The 21,153-nt window shown below is 38.9% G+C and overlaps 2 protein-coding genes across 7 annotated transcripts; both read right to left on the bottom strand.

The window, feature by feature from the left end:
* Window positions 1–266: 266 nt before the first annotated feature.
* ap1ar (adaptor related protein complex 1 associated regulatory protein) lies at window positions 267–11,303 on the bottom strand. 4 transcript variants are annotated; one of them, XM_056382861.1, is made up of 10 exons: window positions 11,108–11,303; window positions 9,231–9,279; window positions 9,120–9,146; window positions 8,621–8,652; window positions 8,410–8,506; window positions 8,133–8,231; window positions 7,302–7,366; window positions 6,539–6,612; window positions 6,283–6,405; window positions 267–5,574 (listed from the first exon to the last, which is right to left on the bottom strand). In XM_056382861.1, the coding sequence occupies exons 1-10, from the start codon at window positions 11,176–11,178 to the stop codon at window positions 5,303–5,305; spliced, it is 909 nt and encodes a 302-aa protein (XP_056238836.1). In that variant the 5' UTR covers window positions 11,179–11,303; the 3' UTR covers window positions 267–5,302. The 4 variants fall into 4 exon arrangements, with proteins under 4 accessions (XP_056238836.1, XP_056238837.1, XP_056238838.1 ...); XM_056382862.1 differs by having other exon boundaries at window positions 7,302–7,363; window positions 11,108–11,302; XM_056382863.1 differs by lacking the exon at window positions 8,133–8,231.
* Window positions 11,304–11,756: 453 nt separating this feature from the next.
* On the bottom strand, window positions 11,757–19,829 carry cfap100 (cilia and flagella associated protein 100). Of its 3 annotated transcripts, XM_056382859.1 has the most exons (17): window positions 17,260–17,354; window positions 16,623–16,699; window positions 16,414–16,478; window positions 16,235–16,306; window positions 16,034–16,137; window positions 15,669–15,885; window positions 15,477–15,541; window positions 15,010–15,173; window positions 14,750–14,830; window positions 14,408–14,595; window positions 14,115–14,190; window positions 13,718–13,760; window positions 13,459–13,613; window positions 12,951–13,080; window positions 12,607–12,809; window positions 12,294–12,387; window positions 11,757–12,049 (listed from the first exon to the last, which is right to left on the bottom strand). In XM_056382859.1, the coding sequence occupies exons 3-17, from the start codon at window positions 16,451–16,453 to the stop codon at window positions 11,924–11,926; spliced, it is 1,758 nt and encodes a 585-aa protein (XP_056238834.1). In that variant the 5' UTR covers window positions 16,454–16,478; window positions 16,623–16,699; window positions 17,260–17,354; the 3' UTR covers window positions 11,757–11,923. The 3 variants fall into 3 exon arrangements, with proteins under 3 accessions (XP_056238834.1, XP_056238835.1, XP_056238833.1); XM_056382860.1 differs by lacking the exons at window positions 16,623–16,699; window positions 17,260–17,354 and adding an exon at window positions 19,632–19,829; XM_056382858.1 differs by lacking the exon at window positions 16,623–16,699.
* Between the last annotated feature and the right edge of the window lie 1,324 nt (window positions 19,830–21,153).

The raw sequence follows: 21,153 nt of genomic DNA, 5'->3' as shown, positions 1-21,153 counted from the left end.
GCTGGAAGAGATGTAACATTGGTGATAAAGTGGCTAAACAGAAAAATAACAATTTCAGCAATGTAATGTGTTTCCTGCCTTGTAGCCTAGGTAAACTGTGGGAATTTTGGATTACTTTCCATATATTTTCATTATCTATAGAAAAATTATCTCCTAACAAAGTAATGTAATGTAGTTTGTGAAATGCGAATGTGAAAGTGCCCGTAGAACCACACATACAGTATCTATCCATCTATCTATCCATTCATCGGAAAGACTAGACAAGATGACTTGGGTACCAGTTTATTTTGAGGCTGGATTCATTGCAATCAAACAAAACCCAAAATGTTGCATGCCACAAGAAAAATCAGAGCTTCAAATTGTCATAATAAAGAAGAGAAATCCTTCATTGGCAAATGTGCTTATTACAAGTTACAGGTCGGTAATGAGAAACAGGTGGCAATTAACCCTACAGCCACACTCGAGATTTGGTCCTTACTGTGAGGAGAAGGAAAAGTTTACATTTCTGCCTGTTGTTTAAAAATATCTGTCCCATTCTGTTAAATCCTCCATCCATTTCTGTCCCCATTAAGGAAATCTTAAATGTTGACAGTAACGATTTGCTCAAATATAACCAGCAGAGGAAACTCATTCGATGCTATTTCTAAAACAAAACACAAGAGGTTGTGTCTACTCAAATGCCAGTGTTGCTGCAATGCAGCTATGAGTTTACACTGATCTAATTAAATATTCACAATGAACCTTGACATAGTGGCGTTGAGCCAATTCTAGAAATTGCTCACATTTTTCCTAATTTTTTCTTACGTTTGTCATAGAAAACCAAAACCATGGTATTAAGTAATCAAATATTTTACTAATTTATGTACAAAAAAGAATTACCATTTCCACAACCTCCTTATCTCTTGTAAAGAAAAATATGCCATAGCAATGGAAATGTGCAAAGACAACTTTTATTTACAAAGACATCCAGGCTAAAAAGGAAGTAAAGTCGTAGTGTCTATTGGTGCAACCTTGGAAAGAAAAGATGACCCCCTCCAAATCTACTCTTATGTGCACACTTTAGTCCAGTTTGTGACAAACTTCCATTAAGTGGGGTCATCAAGGGACAAATGAATGATTATAGTTATATGGATTCATACAGAAACAGCTGTAAGTAACTGTTTTGTGTAACAACTGCCAAATGTCTTGCTGCAGTGTGATTAAAAACATCACATTTAAATGTACAATAAAGTACATCACATTAACAAATTGAGTTATATATCACGTTCCTATTTTTTCCAAATCAGGAAATCTGTCAGTATTTTTTACTTTGTAACCATTATAAGGTAAGAGATGCTCGTTGATCAAACAGGTAAATAATAATAGTAAATATATTAAGTCTTCTACTTACTCCAAAAACCAGAATTACAAAATACATGACTTCCCATTCACAGAGGATTATTCATATGAAAACTATGCCAGCAAGGCACAAAGTGTTCAGAGCAGCTGATGAGTAACATTTTCATGAACTGACAGGAAGTTGATTCAGTGTTGTATTTTAAACACAGAGCAGCAAAGGGACATTCAGTGTTGAGAAATGTCACAGATTTTTGACCGTCCATTTCAACACATTGAAGCAAGAAGGCGACTTTTACAAAGCTGAGTCAGACGGAGAACCACTGTGGACGACCTCCAGAGAGGTGAGACTTTTCAGCTAATTACTTTGATTTTCACATTTTGACCTTTTTTGATTTTGTTGAAAACAATAAACAGCAGAGCGTTCCCCAAAGCTAAACTTCAATTCGCAGTCTGCCTTCGAGGAGATGAATACATTCAACATCATTTGAGGAGGTTTACCGGTTGTTTGTCCTTGACTAAGTCATATGATTTTGGGAAACCAGTTACTAGTACTGACTTTATAAAAAAAGGTGATCTGTACAGTGAACAGGCTTCAGTGGATGAGTCTACAGTATTACAAACAGTGTCTGTTTTAACCCTCTGAACCACAGTGGTGATGAGTGATGACGGATCACAAAGAAACACACACCACAGTGCCGTATAAAAATTAGTGGTAGCCCCAACTGGTGGCTTATAATACATCCATATAGTACCTCTGGGTAAAGTGAGAGTTCACTTTGATATAATATTTTTACAGATGGAAAGGCAAGATGTGTATTTTTTAGACTTTTCTCAAGCTCTTAGTAGAGAGTTTAGATTAGTAATTTGTATTATAGATTTATAATGTGTATCATAAATGTGTAGTTTGTATCGCAATGAAAGTGTGACTTTGAAGTGGCTTCGCTGTTGTCTGTAATTCCCCTATCACTTCAGTTTGTCAACCTTGAGTCTTGTACTTGTAGGTTTTTTTTGGGAGAGAAATTCAAACATTCTGCCAGTATGAAATATCACTTTACAAAATGAGAAAATTCACAAAACTATGCACTTACCAACAACTAACAAGACCAGTTAAACTGACGATGGTTCTGTTAATTAATGTCACTTCAAATGTACCAAACAACAGCTGTGCTCTGTGCCCCATGTACACCAGGTCTTTACAGTGAATGCATGTGATGTCCAAGACATTTTATCTATATTTTATTTTTTTTCTTAGGCTCAGTGTGACAAGGAAAGCTAAGTTACAGTTTTGTTTTTGTTTTGTTTTTTTTACAGGAAATTACAGTGATTAACCAGATATCATGTAATCACAGCAAAGCATAATATCGTAATGTGTTTAAAAACAATACTATCTTTAAATAACACAACTCAAATCTCTGCAAATGAACCCGTGTCTCATCTACACACTTAAATAGTAGTGCACATTTTCTTCCTCACACAAGTGAATCATCTCCTACAACCAAATTAAAAGTCCACACATTAGAGTGCAATCTGTAAACTACCTCTGATTCAAACAGATGAAATAATAAGTGTGAAACACTCACTGTCCCAACTCGTGCTCGACTGAATGTGACGGGTCAACATCAGCGTATAAAAATGTGATGCACAAGAACTAGAATAATGTATACAGCACATTCCCTGGGAGAGCAGCTCTGGATCAATTAAAGCCTGGAACGTGCCGAAGTTTAGGCCACAGAGGCATGTTTGCTAACAGTGGTCTTTTTGCATCCAATCTCAGATCTCACTCTCCACAATATATTGCTTTCATTATTAGCAGGGAACAACTACAGACTAAGATTTATGAATGTTTTTTAAGGTCAGAATACCTGGTTTGGATTTCATATCATTTTAGATGTATATTTATTACACTCAAAAGTGATTTGTGTCTTGAATAAATGCCAAACATGAGCAACCAATCAGAAATCAGCAGTGTCTTTTTTAAAGCTTGTAAACAGAGTGATTTTTTCATTTAAGTAAAGATTGTCTCCTGTGATATTCCACCTTTGTTGTATATTTATTTCATCATTCCGCTGTATTATTTTGTGTTTCACATTAACAGCTTAATAATTGTGTTTTACCCATGTTGTTTGGATACATGACACGGTTTAGAAAATCAGCAGGAACTAGAATGGCACTCAGTAGAGCGCATACCTCTGCATACAACAGACAATCCTACATGTCGGTCTTGCTCTAATGGATCTGCACCAATATTTATTGGGTTCTTCTCTGGCCCCATCCTTCCATCAAGTGTGGTAAAAATTGGTTCAGCTCTTTTTTGCGTAAACTTGCTGACAAATAAACAAACAAACCAACATGGGTGAAAACCTAACCTCCTTGGTGAAGGTAGTTAGTGCTGTCAAAATATTGGTCATTCAAAGTTCTTAAATTTGAGGATTTTTATTTCCATGTTCCCTTACTTATTACAATTAAGCAGAGAACCAGTTGAAGACAATCACTGGAAACAAAAAATCCAGATGTTCTACAATAGACCAACAGGCCCATGAACATGAGTCACTGTATGTGCTTAATTAAATTATTTTATAAAAAGGTCTCTAGTTGTCAGATGTTCACTAATAGACTATTGGAAATGTGTATATTTAGAATCAAAATACTATTGAGCATTTTACTGCAAAAGGACAGTGAAGGTGTTTTCATGCTTGGGCTTCTCCATTTTTATTTTTCTGGACATGAAGCTGTTAGACCTAAGAGGCTGACACTTTTCATCAAATACAGAGGTTGCTTTTGAGCCTGGTTGAATGAATTCCTCATTAGATACCTGATTTGTTGATCTATTAAAATGTCAGAAGATACACAAATTACAGCAACAGGACTAGAAGTATAAAAACTCACTTAGCACAGCAGCTGATGGCAGCGCAGTGAGCCCAGCCTTCTTGTCAGAGTGCATGCACCGACAGCATTTCACAAAATGCACGCCTTGTCTGAGGCCGCTGTTATACAAACAATTATACAAAAATAGGCTGAGCAAGCATCCCATGATTCAAAGGAACATTTAAACAAGAAGTAGAAACCATCCTGGGTGCAGTCTCAAATGTGGAGACAGTGGCTGTACCATTGTGCTGATTAATTGAAATTGAAAGTTTACTCTAATGTTTCATCTTTTTCATCAACAACTTGTTGTGTGGATGTGAAATTCAGTTCTTTTTAGCCATCATGCAGTAACTTGATAAATCAGGAGGACAAAACTGAAACAGGTGAGAGAAGAAGGGCAGAGTGAGGACTATTTTCTGTAGCTTTGATGTTGTTTTCTGTGCTTATGTGGGGGTTTCTTCCCAACCCAGAATACATGCAGAATACTCTTGCCATTACCACTGAGCAAGGCTCTGATCTCAGAACTGCGTTTGGTCCCCAGGCACCGACTGCTCTGTGGCTGTAGACTGCTGCTAAATAGTTAGGAGGGGTCAAATGCAGAGAACAAATTCCCCTACTGGGATTTAGACCAAGTACCTTGATATATGATTCTGCATGAACACCCTCCCTGCAACCAGTGAAATGTGCCCATTTCTATCAGTGAGTATAATACACATGTCCTACAGCAGCAACTTGCTTTCACATTAAAGTAATAATAAGTAACTTGGCAACATACTAGTTTATGTAGGACCACCTGTGCTCTGAAAATCAGCACTTACTGAGCAACGTGTCAAATGGTTGTAATGGATGTAACTGACCAATTACAACGCATAAAATGGTCGGCTAATTCAGCAAATGAAGGCACTGAAAAATGAGTATTTGATAAAAACATCACTACAATGCACTGTAGTGTAGAGATCCACAACATATTACCGCAGCATCAGAGTCTCATATTACAGAATATGAAGAGCATGTAAGTACATTTCCATTTCATGAGGCAAAAAGCTGGTGAGCTTTGACATGAAGACGGCTCGACAAACATCTCCTTTGGTGCTGGACACTATCTGTCCTGGTTGTCCAACCTGAGGCCACAGTCCGAAGCGTCCTCAGAGGGAGTGTCTAGGACGGGATTGACAAACCCTTCAAATTCAGTGTTTGCACTGTCCTCTGGGTGAGTACTCACAAAATCATTTTCCCACTCCAGTGCGTTGGAGTCCTCGGAGGCCGAGGTCGGGCCGCTGTTCATCTGCTTGCCGCCGGGCCTCAGGGCTGCGCGCAGGATGTCCTCCTCCGTCCGAGACCTCTCCCAGGCTGGAAGTGCTCGATTGATTCCTACAACGCAAGGACACAAGTTTTCATTCTGACAACAGAAGTCGATGAAGTCAAAAACTGCTGCAGGCGCTAATCTGGTGGCTCAGAGGGGCCACAAAGCATGTAATCTGTTCCTACAGACTTTCTGAACCAAATTTTAAAACTTAAAATACCACACTTAATTGTATTTTTATGTCTTTTATGGAACCTGACTTGAAGACATGCTGGTAGTATGTATATATAGGACTGACTGACTGATCTGAATTGGCTGTATATATCTGTTAGGGTGTAATACAGGACACGCAGGTAAAACAGCACAGAAGCAGCCAGTCCCACAGCGCTCCCGCCTTAGAAAAATGCATAATAATACTAATAACGTGTGGGGTTTGTGTTACAGTACTGCATATGCCTACAGTTAATCATGTGTTTCTGCTGCTGGGCTTTTGAGAAGGGTTGATACAGTGAAGATAAACTGTGTGTGCTGCTTCATCTTTCTCCTCTTTGCTGCAGTGTCACTGAAAAACAGAAGCAGCCCTGGGTTGTGGAAGCAGAGAGAGCTCTGACTTGGTCTTGCTCAGTGTGATCGAACCTCTAAACAGAATGAATATTTGATGGACTGGGCATTTTTTCTTAACTCTGTAGCTGAGGAGTCAAAGGTGACTCTCAACAGGAAAATGAACAGCTTAGCTTGAGAAACCTTCCCGATGTGAGCAAAAATGAAAGTCTCACCTTCCTCATCCTCCCACTCTAGGTCCAGTGAGGTGCCGTCATCATTGGTGGAGCGGGTCTTAGTGGTGAAATCCCAGCTGCACTCTGTGTTGGGAGTTACCACATTCGTGTCTGAAGGAAGTCCTGGTAACAATGGAGAACATTATTACAAAAGAGTGCATGTAACTCTTTAACCTTTCCATGGAAATGCAGTTTTCTTTAAAACCGGTAAACAAACACATGGTCTATTTATCAGCAAGACTTGAAGGTCACTCACTGCTGCTCCTGAAAGCCTCAGACTGGGCTTTTACATTCTGGAGGTAGGCATCGAAATCCTCCCCAGAGGTTTGTCTGAAACAGGCAATAATGTATCAACACAAAAATAAAACAATTCGAAGTCCATTCACTCATGAAAAAAGTGCACAAACATGAATACATGCACAAAAACATCTGTCCTAAACTGAAGCCAGCCTGTATAACGCTTCTTTCTAAGTCTTCTACTTCAACCTGTTCTTCACATTCGGAGGAAATGAAAACTGATACTGTGCTCAGCTTTGTTAGAGCTGCCTCCTTTCATTACCACTGTAAAGTATGAGGATTTGTGAGCTCGCAGCTCCCGTCTGGCACAGTGAAAATTTGTTAAGCATTGAATTCTGAGACTGGATACCTTGTAGTGCTTTAATATCTGCTCTGCAGCCTACACACTGCGTGACTGCAGGAACACACCGAGTTCTCACATCATTAAATCAATGTTTCTGTTGAGAGCTGAAAAAAGACAAATTCCTTCTGCCAAATAGCAACAAATGGTAATATCATCCATCTGAGGGGCTGAGAGAGTTGTGATCTGCCAGATGCTGAAAGTTTTCAAATATTGCTTTACATCTGCCACCAACTGAGATGGATGAAAGACTCAACTTATCACAAATTCCAAGATTACTGTCTCCTTGGTATGTCTACTGAAACCTATGCAGAGCCTCATGACCGCAGTTTGTCCTCGGCCCAACAACCATTCTGTTGTCTAATGAACTTAAGTGACTCACTTTCTTTGTTGAGTTTCACTGCCAGAGCCATCTGCTTTCCCCCGTGTCCTCTGGGCAGACAGCTGCTAACAAAAACACCATAGATCAAGACAAAAAAAAAAAGTAATATCTTCCCACTATTAAAATACAGACAGATTATATTAACTGAAAACAGACATTTAACAGTTTTGGTGCCATCAAGAAAACATGTGAGCAAACAACTTTATAAAACAAAAACAGCAAAGAAGCAGTGGAATGTGGCATGAAAAACAACTAAGAAATCTGAATCATAACAGTCCCATTTTCATCATATCACAAAATAATAAAAGCCATTTTCAGAAGTAGAAGAAGAAGAAGCCCAGCAAAATAATGGTCTTTTCTGCAGCATGGACCTTGTCTTTTTTCTCACTGCTTGCACTTATGAATAAGGTCCAGTGCTTTGTCTATTGGCACTTTGGTCCATGCAGTATATTTTGCATTTTTCTAGTAAAAATTATTACATATTGAAGTGCCCAAGTAAATAAATCGTTTGCTTCACTACTATAAAGTGGCTGAAATACACTGTACCTATTGATTATTTTTTTGTCCAGGGAATGATTAGAAATGCTAACAATGCTACAAACTGTTTTCCACATAAATGAAGCACCGTCACAGACAACACTTTCCCTGACTTGGATGACAAAGACAGGTTAATGAGCACAAGAAGAAGACTGAACAGAGAAAATATCACTGTGTCCTTTAAGACACAGAAGGCTGAGGACTTGAAATGCTGGGGCCAGTAGGTTAGAGGAGAAGTTGTTTAGCCAAGCAGTAAGTCAGCCTGGCAGAAGGGAGCGCTCAGTGCCGCCTCACCTCCTTCATTTTTCGTTCACGTGCCAACTTGGCGGCCTCACGCTGGGCAGCATTTCTAGCCTCTTCTTCTAGCCTTAAATTCTCCTCTTGTGCCTCTAACTGAGCAGAAATAACAAAAATGAAACAAACACAAAACAGAAAATTACAAAACAGAAAAAACAATGCAGCAAATTAAAAATAAGCAAAAATAGGTCTAAAACGTAAAATGAAATGATGGGGGCTGTTAATCTAACAAAGACGGATCCCTCTAAAGAAGCTTTTTGAAATTGTGCCTTACCTCTGCTTGTAGCTTCTGGTCTATGAGGATCTGCTTGTCTGAGATCGCAGTGTAGCGGTGTTCTCTGAGGTGCTTGATTTCATCTTCACTGATGGGCCTAATAAAAAAGCAAAACAATATATTGAAGGTTAACTATCCTTTCAAATTCTTTCAAAAAGTGTTTTTTTAATCAAGGAACTCATGATCATTTTTTAGTCACAAGACCTCTGACCTTGGGAAGGGCTGCGGGCTGTCTCCCTCCCCCTGCAATGCAAAAAACAAAGGATGTGACCATACAGCATTGAATTCCAGTGTAAAACACATCTTCACTGCTGCGCTGTTTGACTAAAGTGCTACCAGTCTGGGACTCTGCAGACAGTAATCTAGTTACAGCTTGGAGGGAATAATGGAAGACTGCCATATTACAGTGATGGGTGCGCAGTGGGTGCACCCATCCTTTTCTATCCATCATTGGAGAATGGCTTTCTCCAGGAAAGTCTGGCGGGAGTCTGGAAGTAAAAAGTATCCTGGGAGTAGCAGCATAATGCAGCTTTTAATTAGACTACATGTCTTATAAAACACTTACTCAGTCTTTTACAATGTAATTGTGTCCCAAGCAGTAGACCAATAATGGAACTGAGAGAAAAGTCACTAACAACGTTTTCCCTTAACTTATTTAGGTCCTGAAAGCTCTTAAAAATAAACATAATCAGAAAGATGATCAGACTTACCTCATCACTCTCTACCAGATTTTCAAACTGCAAAATTAAAATACACAATTAGACATAGCATCACACTGGATAAAAGCTGAATAACAGTTCTAGTAAATGTATGACTCATACCTCTATTGTGTAATGTTCCCCTGTGGTGCTGCTTCGGAAATATTTGGATCTGTAAGAATAAATCAGAGAACATGAACACACAGCTTAAAAATTTAAAGTGAACTGCTGTAATGTTACCTTCAGGAGCTGTAAGATGATTACACTGTATAGCTCTGACATTAAGATGAACACGAGGAATGAATCTAGGGGAAGGAATTGAGTTCAATGACCATGCTGCTCATCTGTAACAGTTACCACAAAAATTGTATATCATACACAACCTATAATAACCTTTGATGAACCCTCTTACTGTAAATAAGACTTGGGGCCCACCGCGACTTCATAATGTGTGTTTCGTTGTTAGCATTAGCATACATTCTGGAGAAGCTCTTATCAGAAATGTTGGACAATTGAATTTAATGGAGGCAGCTCTGACTTTGGAAACGTCTATGCAAATGGCATATATTGCTTTCTGATGAGGAGACATATGTTTCCTTCGTTAGTTTAGCTATGTTTGCAGTCTGTCCATTTACATATGTCCACTCCATCTGTGTAGTTCATATTACTGACACTGACGTGTGGCCACTCTAGTTTACACAAGAAAACATATGCTGAAATGTCATCATCAAACCCAAACACCAGTGATCTGTTGTAAATACACAGATGATTGTTTTTGTCTATAAACTAATTAAGCAGGTAAATTGACCAATGAGCCGTTCTGTCAAAGACATGGTTAGTTATTTAAAAGGTGAATCAACACATTGAATCATATGCAGCAGAAAACTGCTGCTGAATAAACACTGGAGAGCCACAGGTGTAGCTAATAACATCAATGATTTGTCAGCGTAGACAATATCAGGTGCAGCTATAATTAACGTTATTGATTACACCTGTGATTTTTCTCCAATGACATGTCAAGAGGTCTGCAATCAAACAGGTCTGCTGCTCTAACAATAGACATCACAGGTGTTTTACCTTTGACAGGTTATAGGAAACAGCTTTACTGACACAATATTAACAGCTTTTGCTCGTTATGTCCATGATTCATTTAAGATGTTCAACCTCATAATGATGCCAAATCTTTAACAAACTTTCTATCAATCATTCTGTTTATTTCTCTGCATGTAGTGTGGAACAAAACTTGCATTTTATTACTCCAATCAAGACGGTTGTTATTTTACAATGTTACAGCATGACCTAATGGGAGCGGGCAAAGTGTACGTATACATATTCATGATGAGGTTTCTAAATTGACAGTCTCAGACAGATACTTTATAACTTCTGTTGTATCAGCTCCAATATGGAAACACATGGAAGTGACTGAGTGTGGGACAGCTTACTACTGGAGGAGAGCAAGCCTTCTCTAATCTTAACAAAGCACAGGGTAAAGTCAGACTAAAGACATTAATTATTAACCTTAAATATGGTGACATGACTGCCTGTAAGTAACACAAGAAACATACAGTTGAGAACCAGTGTGTGCATTAGGAAGACAGGCTGAACTATGAGGTCCAGATATTAGTCTACTATCATTGTCAAAGACCACTTCAGCAGCTCTGGCTCGGTCTGTGTCATACTAGTGCTTTCCTTTACTTAGACCTAGCTAACCCCATGTCCACACTGTTGACGATAGGGGTGGGGTCTTGATTCCTGCTGCCACTGTCTGACTGCAGGTCGATCCGCACAACAGCATATCCAGTATCTCACTGACCGGCCTTTATCTCTCGGTTACATCACCACCAGGCTAACACACAGAGCTGTCAAAAAGTCTTACCGTACACCCTGTGGTATCAGCTATTAGCTAACCAACTGCTGGCTAATGTTAGCAGTAACCGGATACACTGGTTCAGATGATGCTAGTTAGTTAGCTCCCCCGGATAAAGCCATGTTTCACCTACCCGCCTCCTCTCTGGATCCTGTTGGCTTCTCTCCTGAAGAGCCCGACACAGTATGCCCAGCAGTTACCCATCGCATTGTCAAATATTACTAATATCTAGCTGCCTGACAGCTGCTGGTGCATCACTGCTGGTAGCTACATCTCCAGGTCCAGTCCTCTTCTCCAGCCACTTCCTCATCCTCCTTCCTCTTCGGTTGATGACATGCCAGACTGAAATGTTCAACACCACCGCCTACTGTCGTTTTAGTGTAGCTTTTAATAAATGTGACCAGGTTCTGGCACAGAATGAGACAGTATTTTAAAACCTGCACGAAAAATGGGATCTTATTGCTTTATTCTTACATTTTAAAGATGGAGGGAGTACTAAGGAAAAAATGTTTGGCTCGCTTATCTAATGATGTCAGTCAAATTATCCCTGATAAGGGTTTTACAACAAGACACTGATTCATTATAAGGGGTCACAATCCAAAACCACTGCTTCTTGCTGGTGGTCAACTCACATCTTTTAACAGGGCTGAGGGGGCTGGTAGGTTCTTCTGCTTCCAGTTTAATAGAATCGGTCTACATGTTAACAATGTTATGAAAAAAATGAGATTATTGTTTGACAATTATATCAGAAGCTTTCACACCAAAAAACAGCCAGAACAGGGTCTGATTTGAGTGGTTTCTCTGTGACCTCAGACAGAGATTGGAAGGTTTTAATCCAGTAGTAAATAATAATCGTTCAGTTACAAATCATATGTGCTAATGAGGCTGACTGCATTTTAATATTTAAAACATAATTTTCTTTGCATAATTTTCATTTTTTGTTTGTTTTTTACTCTATGTCATCAGAGGTGAAAAGGTAGTCATGGAGCTCGTCCACGACGGGGATGTTGTCCACATTGCTGACTTTGACTTTCGGGGCAACAGGCATGCATCTGGGCATGAGCTTTCTCCCAGTCTGAAAGAAAATGGGATAGAGTTTAAGCATTGCTCCTGTTTTTTTTTTCACTTTTACTGCGAATTCAGTCTCAGTGTTTAAGACAGGTGGTCATCCAATTTAGGTAGTGATAATTTACTGATATAAAATTGTTTTAATTAAATTTTGATGTTTACTAGTGATAATACAAAATTCAAAGAATAGTATAAATTAAATATAAATTTATAAATAAAAATATAATTACATTTTTAAGTGAATGACTTACTATTTTCTTGGAGTCAGCCAGGGATCTCTCCATATACCTCCTCATCCTTTCTTTCTGTTTCTCTCTCTGCTCTCTCAGCTTTTCTTCACGCTCCCTGCAACATGATGTACAAAGAGAGGGGATTTTTTAAAATAACATAGCTACTGTGTTTTTTATTAAGCATATAAAGAATATATTGAAGGAAAAACAATCCTGGTGTGCAGGAGTAATGCTGTGACATGATTGTCATTAATCTTCACAAAAGTCCTGAATTTGTTACATAATCAATTTTTCTTCTAGTGAATATAACGTAAGTATCGTCACTGAGACATACCTGGTCCTCCTCTCGCTGTCTTTTATCCGCTTTATCATCTCCAAGACCTTTTCAGGGATGCTCTCAAGGCCCTGCAGCAGTATAGACATACGGTTCTCAATACTGACAAGTTTCTCCAAGGTGCTGAGGTTGGTCATCCTGTCATCCACGCAGCTGCGATACACCTCTGACACTTTGTCACCGAGAGCTTCAAGCATCACATCCTGTCAGCAAGAGAAAGACACTCAGATAGTCAACGTGAGCATGCTGTGGACAGTCTTCTGTGACCACAGAGATCAATTTAAAGAACTTTAAGATTTTAAAAGTGTTTGGAAAAAAAGTTATTATATTTTGTGCTTGCTTACCTGGTCTTCTGTGTTCAATGAGACATGGACCTGAACCTTCTGTTTGAGCTTGTTGCCTCCCGCCTTCTCTTTGTTGATTCTTTGGTTAATCTCATCTATCTGTATATTTAGCTGCTCTTCCTCCTTTTCACTATGGACAGAAAGGGATTTAGCATTGGATGGATTTGACAGAGAGGAGGGAATGAATGAATGAATATTGTTTGGGAAACTAAAAACGTATAAAAACAGGTCTGAAATTCCAAACAGAAAGGTTCAGGAAATGGGGAAAATGGACCTAAATTTTTTTTTTTTGTTTTCCATTTTCTGATCTGATTGTTTAGCTGAAACTGTCATCCACAGTGATGGAGAATTAATAAAAAATACAGATAACAATAGACAGATAATCCCTGTGACCATATAGTAAGAATGTCAGCGTGAACTGCAAAAGAAGTTTTTTAGGAAAGACAACAGGTAAAAATGGCAAATGCCAAAATAATTAATTCACAAATCCTCAACCCACGATGCTTACATCTTCTTCCTGGCCGTCTCCACGGACTGTCGGAGCCCCTCCATTGTCACTTCAACCCTTGTTGAGTTCTGAATCAGGGACAAGTTCTGCTCTGTCAGCTCAGTCACCAGATCTAGAAGCTGCTGGGGATCAGAAAAGTACAGCTCTGGCTGATCCTGCAGAGAGGTGACACAACAAAGTGGGAGAGATGGGTGTACTGTAAGCACTGCAAATAAAAACTCAAGATTAAGAAAACAAACTGCTTCAGTGGAAAACTGACCTCATACTCTGAGATGTCAATATCCAGATTAGAATTTGTGATCCTGAAATGCCAAAGAAAGAGTTTGGGTTCAGGAGGAAGTTTTGCAGCAGCATGTAAACAGGATTTCAAATGAGTTTTGTGCAAGATGTTCAAAGTGATACTAGCATGCTGTGTGCTACAACAGAGAGAAAGTGAAGAGAGAGAGAATGTTCAAATGACCATATAAAAGTATATCACTGCATTTACCATATACGAGGACAGGTAAAAATTATAATTAGTGTTTCTTTTGCCTTATGAGAACCCCTGCCTTATTTACCACTGCTTCAGATTGTATGACTCTACAAGACATATACTGCGCATAAACACAACATTGAAGACACAGTGTTGTGTTTGAAGTGAGTGTGTTGGTGATTACACTGTGTCGCTGTGGGCTGAGGACAGACTGGTCTCTTTGATGCAAGGCAGCTCTCTACCTGGACTGGACACCAAACCTGTGCACATGTTATCATTCAAATCACACCACTAGCACCGTCCATACTTGTTGCAACAAACCGTTAATAATACTGATAAAATAAAATAAAATAAAACAAAACAAAACAAAATTATGAAAACACAGTTTCAGGACATTAACCAGTGTCACCCCTGTCCTCATAATCTACTTTATGTTGATTCACTTGGTCTTTCCTTGCACCAAGCTGAAGTACTTGCCGTGACTAATTCCTGACTCCTTAGGCTTCCTTTTCTGCTTGTCCTGTGTGTTTTTGTCACACAGGACTTTAGATTTCAAAGAAGCCTTAGCTTTCTGGGCCTCCTGCCACTCTGGAGGAGACAGCTTGAACAGAAGCTCTTTGTATCTCTTGTAGTCTATCAGGATTTCTTCAAACTTGGCAAGTTCACTGTGAAGAAGAAATACCAGATTTAAATCCAGATGACATGACACTGTGTCTTTCCAACTTTATTCACCTCCATTTATACTTTTTCACTGTATTTACTTAAAATATGATTAACTAATATACAAATGTTAATAATACAACATCATGAGCGTGCTACCTGTTTATGGTGCCTATTTCAGCAGTCAGTTTCTTGATCTCAGCATTCTTTTCCTGTTTGGACTTGGCCTCCCGTTCAAAACTGACAACAGAGACAAGACAATCATTTGCATTGTGACTTTTTAAACATCATATGAATGTCTTGTTAGGATAAACACCAATCTGTATTGAGATCATAATAAGAGTAAAACCGAATTTGAAGACCCACAATTTGATCTTTAGTCACAATAACATGAAACCACTTCATATGTTGATACTTACAATGTTCTGGCCTCCACAGACTTTTTCTCATTCTCCCTGAGGAACTCTTCAAAGATGAGGTTGTCTCTTGCAATCATCCTTTCAAGTTGTTTAAGCTGTCTCTCCTCTTTTGCAATGGCCTTGTCCATCCTCGAAATTTCGCCCCTCTTCGTCAATAGAGATAACTGAATAAGGGAGCATTGGAGATGATTGAATAGGAACTGAACACAGTCAGAGATGTACTGGCAGTTGAAGGAGTAGATACTGATTGAACAAAACAACTGAGTAATAGATGTTTCTTTAACACGTGTAGAGTGACATCAGCTTTTTTCACATGTACAGTAGTATGTAGATCAGGATGACTAGATAGCTGACAGAAAGCAAACACTCATGCATAAAGCACCTGTAGACTGAGAACCTGATTATGAGTCCAGATTGTTTTCATGACTTTCTTTTTTAAAATCTTAGCAACTCATAAAATGATTTACCTCTAACACTGCCTTCTGTCGTTCCATGGAGATTAAGTCATGTTTGCTGTCTTTTGTAACGTTTTCTGAGGACAAACAATAGCAATCAGTTCATCAGCCATCCAGTGGCTGTGGAATGCAGATAGGGGTTTCAAAAAGCTACAAGTGGTACCTTTACAAAATTTGACATAATTTGACTCTATAGTCTCTCACCTCGTTTCATCATGGCCATCTTCAACTCATGTCTGCTCAGTGTTTGTTTAGGGAAAGTTGTCTTACTCTTGATTTGTTTTAGATTCTTCATCTTTTCCTTTTCCCCCTCCTCCTCCTCATCCAGTTTTCCCACCAGCTCTTTCTTCATCTTGGTCATCATTCGTGCAGCGTGGGTCGTCTTCTTATCAATTGGCAGAGCCAGGAATTTACGCATCTCCTGAGCATGGAGGAGCAGCATGACTTAAACAGAGCAACAATCAATGTTTCACTTCTTGCAAACACTGAGTCAGATAAATATCATGCAGTGTATGTAAAAAAATAAATGTATTCTATAAACACAATTGCACTCAAGCGCACAGACCAACCTCTCTTTGGCTCTCTTTTTCATTTACGCTCTGTAGAAAAATGCTATTACTTTCTGGTACTTTGAATGGGCTTTGTCGTATCTCCTTCCTCCTTCTCCTCATGTCTGCACACAATGGAGTGAAAACACAAAACTAATGAGGGTGTGTAGTTTCCTATAGTTTTGTCTCTATTTTTCAGACTTGTCACTTTGCCCACTCTACCTTGTTTATGTGATTTGGCAGCACTTTCTGTTTCTGAAACAACAATGCTGCCTGAAGAAACCTCTGGTCCCTCTGTTGAAAACATATTGACAACAATGGTCCAAATTAATCAGTAATCAATCAATCACTTAGTCTGTTTGAATTGTTCTTATGTGTGAGGCATTGTAACAAAAGCTTACTAGGTTGTGGTGATGACATTTCTGACATTTCCTTTGGCATCTGGTGCTGCACTGGCTCAGTGTTACTGCAGGTTACAAAGAGAAAACAAATGAAAACAAACTACATCTCTTCATTAGCCCAGATAATTCCAAAAATTGGCTGTAGCCCAGAACAGTGTTTCTAAACCAGGATAGCACTGCCAAAGGAGGGGGATCCTGGCTGGTCTCACCTTCGGGCCAGTGACTAAAGGTGGCTGCCTCAGTGTCAACTTTTAACTCCTTTGAAGTCCTTTCCTCAGACACATTTCTGCAGGCAATGATTCATATTGTTTATAACTCAACTTCCAATTTGCTATTGGCCATTTTCGTGTTTAAAATATATTCATTATTATTAAAGGCTCGCTTTTTCTCATGTGTTTGCTGATTAGACCTGTGTTTGATGGAAACATGCTGGGAATGACGTGATGTCATGTGTCAAACTCAATGTGCTAATTAGAATTATAAAGATCTTTTGTGGGGGGCCTAATCAAGCTAAAGTGAAAACACCTGTGGGAAAGGACCATTGGTGTACAGGGCTTTTGATTTTTATGATGCTTTTAATTATTCTATTCTTCCTTGTGATTACCTATTCAGGGCAAGTTGTCGAAGTCTAGTTTAAGCCAAATAAAATGAAAAACACTTGGTACTGTGCTTACATGTTGCAGAATACCAAATAATTTCCTCTGAAACTAGCTAACGTTACAAGATAACCCCGGTTTGTGTTTCTCGTGATAAACAACAACTGGGTGTAGCTACTGGACAGATTAGCATAGAGAAAATAGTTTAACACACTTCTTCACATTAATGTTCATAAAAAATTCAACCTACCGTCTTATAATGATGTTCACACACAGAACAAGTATATAAAGAGAAGAATATTAGCATACAACTTCGCCCCTCAAACGGGCCGTTCAATGTGTGTACTGTTGTCATGGAAACTGTTGCCTTCATGGTCCCCTTGTAAAGTTCTCCTCACACGACAACTCGTATACTATACGTGTAGCTGCCTTTTAAGTCTCTGTCTGTATATGTGTATATACCGTCTGATACTGCTGCCACTATTCTCTGATACACACCATCAGTGGTGTTTTCATGTTTTAGTTGAAAAAGTATTGAAAAATACATCAAACCAAAGTAACAGAAGGTTTGTAAAATGACTTTGGTTTGATGGACTAACATTTAGCAAAGTTAGACACAGGAGGAGGAATTCAAGCTTGCTCATCAATTCTGTAAGCCAGTCACATTCATTCTCCACTAGATGGCATAGACAGATCACACAGTCTGACCCAGGCTGAGCTCAATATTTCCTCTCTGTGCTGGATTGAAACCCATATTTCAGGACTGTAAGTGATGCTGTTGAAAGGCATGTTTGGAGTAGTGCATCTATGTCAGTGATAATTTCTTCCTAAGTTAACTTGACTTGATTGCCAACACACTGTGTGCAAGTGAATATACTTAGAATCTAATACTGTACATGCGCTCCCACGCATCCACACATGACCCTGCACATCTCAGCTCAACAAAGCAGCCCACACACTACACTTGCTTGTAGGAAATCCCAGTGTCAGATTGTCAGGTTAAAGTAATGCAAACACATGGGCGAGTGTTGGCTCTCGCAACAGAAAAAAGGGCACGTTGTGTAAGGAAAGAGGAATGGTGCTTTTATTCAGATTGGAAGGGACTGCTTCATGCCCAGGAGTGGATAGAAAACCTCAAGCAAGCACTAGCACAAAGACCTGATTTACATTTCCAACTTTCCTTTAATTCTTGTTATTTCTCCATAAGATTCCTGACATGACTGTTCTTCACACTGTCTGCAACCAGTCCTCTGACAGTTTCCAGGAAAGTTGTTCTGCCTACAGTATCACTGCCTTGCAATGTGTATGACATTGGTTGCTGTAGCATGAAGATGCTGTAAAAGCAGCTGGTTTCTTACAACACTGCATGGGTTGTTTGAGCATTACAGATTGCCTCCACCTCCTCCGCTCATGTATCCCAAAGACCGTGGATATTCGGTATTATATAAGAGGTGAACATTCAGCCTTCTATGCATAATGAGATCGACAGCTTTTCTTTAAACATAATTAACACCGCCACCTTCAGAGAACAAAAAAACATTTTAAATAAGGAAAAAGATGCTCATCCATATAACACCAGATAAATGCGTACAGAAATAAATCCAGATGAATACACAGAAATAAATTAAACAAGGAAGCATTTCTTGAGAAACATGTTAATTTGGGGACTGTCTAAGAATAAACATGAAATGGACAAGTACTTAGAGGCTAATTCTCTTCCTCATTGCAGTGGGTTTAGGTGGCTGAGTGAAAAAGCAGCAGTGACCTCCTGTAATGAAACAAATGTCAGAGCAGAGTTGGAGCTGCCACGCTGTCAGGAAGCTGTTGAGGCGGCTGTGAGACACAGACTGAGCTCAGGTCCATACGACTGTGCTGCAGGGCTCCAGACTGAAACAGCATTTCATAAAGTTTGGCTGTTTTACATATCTGCTGAAACTTTATTCACTGAACCTCACATTCAAACTCATGCACTATAATTTCTGTATTAACAGAATCATAAGAGTGAGCAAAGTAACATCACAAGCACAAACTATGAATAGAAATATAAATAAAAATAAATTAACTATACAGACACAAAAAGTCATTGTAACTAATTAATCCAAAAGAATCAATGTGTCATGATTATAGATGATTCTTTTATAGTAATTACCTGATACCTTGTTGCTAATGAAATAACAAGACTTACTATAATGTAAGTGCTTAAACGAATATAGGGATCTGTAAATGTTAACTATGTTTGATAATTGACTATTTATAGTCAATTTAAGCACAGATATACATTCTTTACTTGGGAAGACATACCTTTGGTAAATTATTTGAAACTCAAGGTTGACTTATTAGCTCCCTGTCCAGATATTTCTACTTATTCTAAGGTCTTCTTCGGCAAACTTGCTCAAGTGTCAGCATGTGACCTGAGTATATAACTTCGCTCTCATGATAACAAGTGGTGGACCACCTGTTATCATGTAAATTACATTATACAAACAACTGTTATCATGTGACTGAAGTTAATATGTAAACGCAAGTCCTGACAAAAGTCACAAACATCACAGTAATGCACAGAAAACTGGACAGAAAGAAAAAGTCCCACAAAATGACACAAAAAATGACACATCCACTTACATGAGGACCCCGACAGAAGGTCTTTGTTAGTTGATAAAAAAGCTCTTTCCTTCTTGGATTAAACGTACCAGAAGTCAGGTCCGTCTGTCCTGAACTTTCAGCTTTGTTTTTGCTTTTAAGGACAGATTTTAAGCCAAGTTTGATTTTTTGATCTAAAACAGAGTAACGCTACGTTGACTTTCATTATGTCAATGCCAGCTGAATTTAACAAATTTCCCTTTCTGCTGCAAAGGCTGCAGACATTTGTATGCAAGGCGTCACTGTCCCTACACCGGCTCTTTTTTTTATTGTGCTTCATAGTTTTTGCAGCAGCTGAGGGAATTTTCTCTGGTGACTGAGCTGGTGAGGAGAAAAGGATGTGGTTGAATTCTGATTGATTAGCTACAGGTCCAGTAGTATGATTTTGGGTTGTGTCTAAAGTCAAAATGCAGAGCTCCCGGTCATAACCTCAGCATCATGTGATGAGGTTTCAGCCATTAAAGTGTAAATATAAATCACTGTCATGCTGTCACTTTCCTCCTGTGTAACTCCTGAAAACCTGCCACTTTTCCACACAGCCAGCAGAGGCACATCTGTTCCACTGCTCTCATTTGATATTATTAGCAATACCAAAACTCTAATAGCATGAAACAGGCACTTGCAGCACAGGACCGACCCTGTTTCACTAGGAACTGTGCTGCCACTAACTTTTCTCTGGGACATGTCACAGGAAGTCCAAGGAGAAGTCTTTGTCTTTACCTTTTGACTCTTGAATGTATTTTTGTCATTAATATTTAATAAACGTTGGAAGGACGCGATTAGGAAAGCCTCAAAATTTAATGAACATGCTCAATCGATTAATTTCAGTGTTATGCTTATCCTTTGCTGTTCTCTCAAACAATCTGTTTAATTGAATGAATTATAGCTCAGTGAATTGGGAATATGGAAAGACATTTTCTAAATATAGGACGCTCAGAAGCATGTCTAATTCCAGTTTACACTGAATAATTATTTACTGGGGAACGAGTGAATCTTCAGCCTGACAAAAAGCACAGAAATTGAGACATTATTCACATCTCCCAAAGGTCTGTCTATCAGTGGAGCCGGCTCAGTTTATACTTGTTTTTCATGCTAAGAAGGTCCTGTGGAAGGTATGACAGTATTAACAATTAATTAATTAATTAATTTCCTTGTACTCATAAAAATATTTGTTGAGGGATCTTTAAAGAGGACATAGTCTAAATTTACATTAATATGAACAACATCCATTTTTACACACATGCACAAAGCACTAAAATCTGGATGGGTAATTAAATTGAAATCCTGCCAAGACAACCGTTCCTCTCCAGTCAGACCTTTGTGCTGTGCTTGAAATAAAACCACCTTGTTGCTTGTTGAACTGGTGACTGGTGGAGGCAAGACAGCTGAGAGGAGGGAAGAATGGAGTTGAGCAAAGAACTATACACTTAAAAATGAACAAAAACATCTAGAGCTTTTGTAAATGTGCAGTGTCATTAATATTCTTTAAGCCTCGTGGTGGTGT

This window comes from Seriola aureovittata, chromosome 8 (genome assembly GCF_021018895.1).
Source record: "Seriola aureovittata isolate HTS-2021-v1 ecotype China chromosome 8, ASM2101889v1, whole genome shotgun sequence".
Classification (NCBI taxonomy): domain Eukaryota; kingdom Metazoa; phylum Chordata; class Actinopteri; order Carangiformes; family Carangidae; genus Seriola; species Seriola aureovittata.
Note: the sequence above shows the minus strand (reverse complement) of the source record. Positions and strands in the feature narration are given on the sequence as shown.